Raw genomic sequence first — 7,711 nt, 5'->3', positions numbered from 1 at the left:
GATGCAGTGAGCTGGCCAATCAGCTGCCAGCTATGCTCCGTTACAGTTACGCCTCTAGTTTCGCATCTCTGCACAAGATAATTTCAACCCGAATTTGCCTTTCTAAGGCATGTAAGCACCTTCATCAGCCTTGTTTCATGCTCCTCTAGGGTCTTTGAGAACACAATCAAGTCATCAATAAAGACTAGCACGTCCTTTAATTGCATGTCCCCCATACACCATCCATTAGTCTTTGAAATGTACTCGGACACACAAAAGCGTTTTTTGGTTTATCTGCTTCCTCAACCTCAATTTGGTAATAACCAGACTTAAATCAAGGACGGAGAACCACTGGGAACCGCTGAGAATGTGTCTTCCAGCTTTGGAAGAGAGTATGCATCCTTTATGGTCTGGAGATTCAGACGCCTGTAGTCTATGCACAACCGGACCTGGCCATTCTTTTTTCTTACTCTCTGATGACTCCTGCATCAACAAGCTCTTGAATATGTTTTCAAACAGCTTCAATGTCTTGTGGGTGTATTGGTTGAGCACGCTGTTTAAAAGGAGTTTATCTGTTTGGCCAAAATCCAGGTCATGTTGCGCAAACACGTCGGGCATGTTGTTGAGCTGCTGAGTGATGCATTCTTTCCATTCAGATGGAATTGGGGACTCACCAAAATTGAAGTTTAGGTTGTGCTTTTTGTTTGACTGGGGGGCTCTGATTGGTTTACTACACTGTACTCCTGTAACAAGATGCTCTGGTAAACACTTATCTCTGCAATCGCACATTTAGCAGGAATGACTATATCATGGTCAGACTCATTACTGATGACAAGTGGAAGCTTATAGGGCCGCAGCTGGGGAACGTCAACTAAGCTAGCAGTCACCAAAAAGCCACCCAGCAAGGGACTGTGATGTGGCCTGAATGTCAGGAACAACCAAAGCGAGTGTATGCACATCCATTGATGCTGCAATAAATTCTTTTGGAAAAGTTACATTTCTATGTAACCTAAATAGGGTACGGACTGTCCATTCGCTCCCTCCACCTCCAAGAGATCATGTAGTGGCTTAATCTCCTGCTCTGAAAAGTGCTGTTCATAAAATGACCGGGGAACTGTTGTTACTTACCCGCATCAAGTAGGCAGTTAACTTCTTCACCTTTTATGTTGACTTTAGCTGTACTCTTGGTGCCAACCAGCCCCTTAGGAAGTTTAAAAGGGTGACTCTTACTTGAATGTTTTAGACTAGCTCATACTCCAGTCTTGCCTTTGCTGTTTACGTCTAAGGGACGTTGTTGACTCCCTTCAGCCCCTGTTTGTCCCACAGCAGGAACAGTTAGTCGTTTAAAGGTAAGTTGAGACTGGTTTGTGTTTCCCACCTGTGCTGCTTCTCCTCTAACTGTTTTCTCTTTTCAGCTACTAAAGCAGGGTTTGCCCTGTCTGTGCAAAATGGGGCACTGTGTTCATCCTCCCCACAGTTAAAGCAGTACCAAGGCCTGGGTCTGTTAGTCTGATTTTTCTTGGTCTGTTTTAGCATGTCTGTGTCAGCACTGTCTAGTTTTGGTACCTTGCCTATGCTTTTCCCTGCTGTTCCCCTGTTATCATCCCCCTTCGTCTTTTTCTGTGCCATAAAAGAGGTTAATTGGCTTTGCAGACTGGCAACCTGTCTCCCAAGATCCTCAATAACACTGAGACTGACCTCTGACTTCTCTTTTGATTCTACACAGGCCCAAGCACTTTGGAGCTGAAGTTGACCACGTTGCCTCGCAGTGCTAATGTGTTTTTTCATGCGACTAGCTTTTGCTAACTGTCTGTCCTCTTCTGTTCTTAGTAACAGCAAGAGGTCGGCAAATGAGGGGGGGCTACTTTTCTTCTGCTCAAGTTGCAGGCCAGAGAGCAAAGAATTGTCCCAGCATCCCCTACAGAACTGTTTGAGTAGGTGTTTATCCACTTCGTCAGGCACAACCCCACCCCTTCTCACAGCTAGGTTTAATGCTAATTGCAATCGATGAAGATATGTAGAGGGCTTCTCACCCGGATCCTGAAGGGTGTTCATAAACTGGGCAAAAAGTTCCTCCCCATCCTCAACAGTACCAAAGGCTGAGTCCAAAAGCTGCAGGTAAGCGGTGGGGGGTGATCCAGGCCGTAGCCCTTTGACCACATCGGCTGCAGGTGAAAGTACACATTCAAGAATTCTTCTTGAGATCTGGAGATGGGACAAGCTGGGATCATTTAAAAACAGTTCAATGTGTGTTCCAAGTGTCATAATCAGCTTCACTATTGGGTCTGGGAATCTTTCTAGAAAAGGAACGAAGCCTTACTGGGGTTTGCAAGTGTGGGCTACTATCTTCCCTCCGTACAATATGCTCAACCACCACCTTCTGTATTTCTGCTGGGTTTATGCCACTTACTGAAAGGGACGGAGCTTTTCCTCCATTAGTGAACAGGACTGAATCAGGGGCACTTAAACAATTGCCTTCCAGAGGAGCGTCCAAGAGTGAGACGAGGGGCTGTTGATCTTCAGGGGTACAAGGTTGACGCGTCACAACTGGGGTCTCAACATGTGAAGGGGAGATTTCTGTAAATACGGGCCTCATAGCTTCAATATCTCCAATCTGAAACATCATCTCTTTTAACACCTCCCTATAGTCTTTGCCACTTAGCTTGGCTAAGCCCTTTAACTCAGCTAGGTATGTTTTTGTAACATTACTGCCAATATGAGTAGTGTACACACTGCTTAATGCTTTTACACCATATCTAGCACATAGATCACCCTGCACTGTGTATGTGTATGGCAAAAGTGGCTCTAAGTACTCTAAAGCTGAGCTGCTCAATGATCAGGTTTTGGTAAAATTCAGATTTAGAATCATCAACGGAAAGGGCTCTTTCGATCGAACCGTACTTCTTAAGGAAGTCAACAACTTGCTCATCTTGGACTGCTACCTGGGATAACGATAACGGCATTCGGAATTTTAACACCTGACTTCTGTATGAAGTCCATTTTGCATATTCTTTCAAAACTGATATCCAATGTCTCTGGCTCCTGGCTGGCTCGCCAATTTATGTAACCCTTATCACGAGGTAGTGATAATGTACAAAAAGAATACTACACCAGAATGACAGTTTGAATTAAGTGTATTAAATACACAGGGCTGGTACATACAAAAAAAACTGTTGTGAAAAATAACAAACTAAAATAATAATAATAAAGAGCGCACATAAATAAAATCCCTTTCTTTTTAGCTTCGTTGAGCTCAGTTCGTCCTTGGTTCCACTTGCCTTTATTGACAAGAGTTCATTTTTCACCGTTGGGACACTTTTTTTGTGTTAGTATTTGTCCTACCGCCATATAAAGATGAGAAAGATCCTGGCAATCCGTCTACAGTCAGAGTCACAAACAAGGTTGGCTCGCCACCCAGCCACCTGGACTGGGAATCTATGAATCTCTGGAAGAACGTCTGGAACATGTGGATCGGTTTGACTCCGTGGAATGGATCTCAGCTGCACGATGTTTCCACCTCTTTACCAAAATCTGACCATTTTAGCGGAATTCACTGCCTTTAGCTCCGTGACAACAGTGGATTCAGGCACAGCTCTCTTTTACTCTCAAGTGGATAACACAGCCTCCTACGCTCAGGTGCAGGCGCCAAAAGAACGTGCAGAGATGCGAAACTAGAGGTGTAACTGTAACGGAGCATAGCTGGAAGCTGATTGGTCAGCTCACTGCATCCGACAGTTCACCCATTTGCTAACTCACAAGTCCATCAAAGATGATGAGAAAAATAAAAGTTAACCCTTACTGACTTGATCAGACAGCTAAATAGTGTTTCTCATTATTAAGCCTGCTGTGAATGAAACTCTGCCTATAACATTATTTTAAAAGAATATCATTGTGTATTGTTATGTCAAGAGTCAATGAATTTAGTTATGAGGCTGCAGCCTGGGGGCAGTGAGCAGCTGAAACAGGCTGTGTGATCGCATTTGTAATGGGAATTTCATGAGAACTATCTCCAAACACTGCCATGTAACTAATCTCACTCATTGGGGACCTCTGGTCTCTTCTGTCTGGGGGGTCATGACTTTAAGTGGTTCACCATGTATCTGAACATGATAGTCTTACGTTGAGTGTCCCCTAAGGAACAATCCAAGACATCATGTTCCGTTGATGAGATAGTGCTCCAAACCTGAGATTAGGATAAAAGCTGCATGTGCTGAGACACTGCAGCTCACTCGGATGATGCGTGTGTTTCCCAGTGAGTTCCTTCTGCAAAAGACTTGAATACAATTCACAGAAAGACAAGTGTTTGCCTGAGCTGTTTATTTGAACACCCTCATTCCCACCACACATTAATTAGAAAGATACAAGGGGATCTTCTTTGCGATGATCCTCCTGTACATCACATTTGCTCAATCTTTCCTCCATTACATGAAAGGTATTGGAAGACTTTCAGATGAAGGTAACTGCTTCCTCCCATATGGACCTGGAGAGAAATGATTGTATGCACATGATATATTTGTGATCTTGTGTTGATGAGCACTGATGATCTTCGGCCATCAGGGATCAGTTTAGCAACTTACCTTGAGCACTGTCACACTAATTTCAGTCCATACATACTGTATATCTGAGGCTTTCTTTCTTCTCTTTCAGATAAATAATATACCGGTAACTAATTTATTTACCTTGGTGAGATAGTTTTCTCCAGCCACAACCTGACTCCTGTATTTAACTGCTTTGAATTCCACATATGTCTTCCCTGTCCTATTCTCCATGTCGTCCTTCACCATGAATGAAATCAAATGTGATGTAAATGCCAACCAGAGAGTTGTTTGCTGAGGTCGTGAAGAATGAATGTATAGACTGAAACTCACCTGACAACAAATAGGCATAGCGTAGGCTACGGTGTCGCCTGACATGCACCTCCTCAAAAATGTAACTACACGTTGAGTCGACTCGGACCGTAAGCACTGTGATTGGTCGGCTGGGAAGCCTCGAAATGCCGCCGAGCCGACCAGAAGTATCCCGCGCTTTGAAGTAACGTTTACTAGAGGCCAAAACGGCAGCTGTAACACAGTGAATCAATATATTTGAGCGTCGCTACCCGAGCGAAATGACTCGTTTCGCTATCAGAATGTGATCCATTCGGTCGACAACATTTTAAAAGGCTACACCAGCCGCACGTATACAGTTTTATCCCCATTTATGTTAGCGGAGGGCTAAACCGGAAGTTAGCCTGCTCGGCCGGCAAAAGTCAACACGGTGGACGCTGCAGTGCTACAGCTGACTAATGTTTGGAGGTGTAATTGCAGAATGACGGACACACCTACGTACAAGTATAAATGCATGGCTACATGCGTGGCCTACGGCGTAGGTACGCACGTAGACCCTACGCAGAAGTATAAATGGGCCTTAAAACATGACATTTTTGGTGGAGCTACAGTATGTGGCCATTGTTGCTCATCCTTTGTGAATTACTCCCTAATTCCAGGTTACACCCTAAAACATCCCCAAAAAGTTCTAAGTGTAATTCAGATTCTGTCATCTGGGGCGTCTTTAAAGCAGCTATAATCAATACTTTTATATTAACAAATGACCAAATAACTACAAGTATGTGAAAGGTGCTTGCTTGTAGTGACATACACACAGATAATCATTGTACTCTGCAAGTCCCCTCAGCTCTATGGAGCCTTTTCTGCTATGTTGCTTAATGTCTTTAGGATGTGTAAATAGGCAACTGTTTGCTGACAGTGGGTAGAAATTCTGATTCAGAATACATACAAACAGAAGCAGATTACTTTTTTATTTAGAAATCCATTCTCTAACAGGAAGCCAGTGTAAAGACCTTAGAACTGGAGTAATGTGATCCCCTTTTTGGTCTTAGCGAGGACTCGAGCATCTGCATTCCGAATCAGCTACAACTGTCTGATGGATTTTTTTGCAAGCCCTGTAAAGACACCGTTACAGTAGTTGAGTCGACAGAAGATAAATGCATGGACATTTTTTCCATGTCCTGCTGAGACATAAGTCCTTTAATCCTTGATATATTCTTCAGGTCTGCATAAATTATGGTAACATATTTAACATATTTTGTTGTTTTCATAGTCTGAGCCAGCATTAGTTATATAGAAATATACATATATAAATACAACTAAACATGTAGATGTTAAACAGAAGAGGCCCCACAATAGAGCCTTGGGAAACTCCACAACTAATTTCTGTTAGCTCAGATGTATAATTACCGAGAGACACAAAGTAGTCCCTGTCCTTTAAGTAGGATTCAAACCAGTTTAGTACTGTGCCAGAAAGTCCCACCCAGTTTCAAGTCTGTCAAGTAATATATTGTGGTCAACCGTGTTGAATGCAGCACTGAGATCCAGTAATACTAAGACTGAAATTCTGCCTCTGTCAGTGTTTAAATGAATGTGAAAGAAACCTGAGAGAACAGACATTCTGACAGTTTGTAGGATATCTGAGGCCATGCAGTCTGAAACATTTTTGAAAAGAATATTAAGGCAACAGGAGGATTTCAATGTTGTATAATGTCCTCCAGGCTTTTATGGTTAATAGAATCAAATTGTGTCATGCTGTTTGAATTGATTTTAAGTGGACAGAGACACCAAATATCCTGTACCTGAGCCTATTTATGCAGCACTACTGATATTTCAGAACCATGGTCAGCACCATGGATTTTACCAATTTTTTGCTCAAATGTCAGCATCAGCATAAAAAAGTTAGGCAGATTAGACTAGCTGGGCAGACAACCAAGGATAGATTGCAAATGAATATAAACAGTTTGACATTCAGGTATGTTAGATGTCCATGCAGTCACAGCCATAGCATACACAATCGACAACAAACAACAATCATACATGCAATGTTGGGCCGGCTGTTACTACAATAACCAAGCAGCAACAAAGAACATCATCACATTCACAAATCATGAATGTGAAATAACTTACAAATAATCATTTTTATCCAGCAGCTGCTGTTTGCAAAATTTTAATGGAAATTGAACCATTGTAGCCTAGATGAAATGTCCAATGTCCAAAAATTTGAATGTATTCCCAAACAGTATACAGTAATGAGACATGATCTTGTAGCACCACCATCCTGCTCTCCTTTATCCTCCCAAGCCTTTCAGCCACCTTGTTCTTATCTATGAAAATATCCCTCTCTATAGATAGCAAGGTAAGGTTTGAGAGTCTGGCTTCCTGCATGCATGCCCAGAGATAGTTTTTAAGCAATTCTATTTGGAATTCAAATGTGCTTAACTTGTGAAGTCGGCCATCAGCTTCAGAGGCTGGTGATGTGAGGTTCTATTCTTTAATCCTCTGTGTAGCAGGTAGACTTCTCATCACCTCTTTGGTGGCCTGCTCACGGATGCCCACATGGTATCTGACAGATTTTTAACCTGTTTAATCCCAAATTTTTCCTAGCAATTTGAGTACATGCATTTTACTCCTTAGACTTCCCTAATACCCTTTTTGATTTTATGTTGGTTAAGTTAGTGAAATGTGACTGGTGGGGAAACAGCATAGTCAAAATTCACACAAGTTCTTCGATTAGACTAAGCAAGTTAAAGCAATAAAAAACAAACATTAAAAAATGAAATGAAAGCAGGCAGACATAAACTGTGCCTTAGAACAGTGGTTCTCAAAGTGGGGTGTGGGGACCCCCAGGGGTCCTTATGGTGGTTCCAGGGTTTTTTTTCACTATAATTACATCCATAAGTAAC

The 7,711-nt window shown here is 42.4% G+C and overlaps 1 protein-coding gene across 1 annotated transcript; it reads right to left on the bottom strand.

The window, feature by feature from the left end:
• Positions 1-4,329: 4,329 nt before the first annotated feature.
• LOC119883460 (cystatin-A1-like) lies at positions 4,330-4,763 on the bottom strand. Its single transcript, XM_038694145.1, is given in 3 exon segments — positions 4,330-4,386; positions 4,388-4,459; positions 4,659-4,763. Coding segments are annotated over 3 exon segments (234 nt in total).
• Between the last annotated feature and the right edge of the window lie 2,948 nt (positions 4,764-7,711).

The sequence above is a fragment of the Micropterus salmoides genome, unplaced genomic scaffold (assembly GCF_014851395.1).
Source record: "Micropterus salmoides isolate LMB-PRFRI ecotype aquatic unplaced genomic scaffold, ASM1485139v1 Ms_hic_scaffold_1, whole genome shotgun sequence".
Taxonomy (NCBI): Eukaryota; Metazoa; Chordata; class Actinopteri; order Centrarchiformes; family Centrarchidae; genus Micropterus; species Micropterus salmoides.
This window is presented reverse-complemented; position numbering and strand designations above follow the sequence as displayed.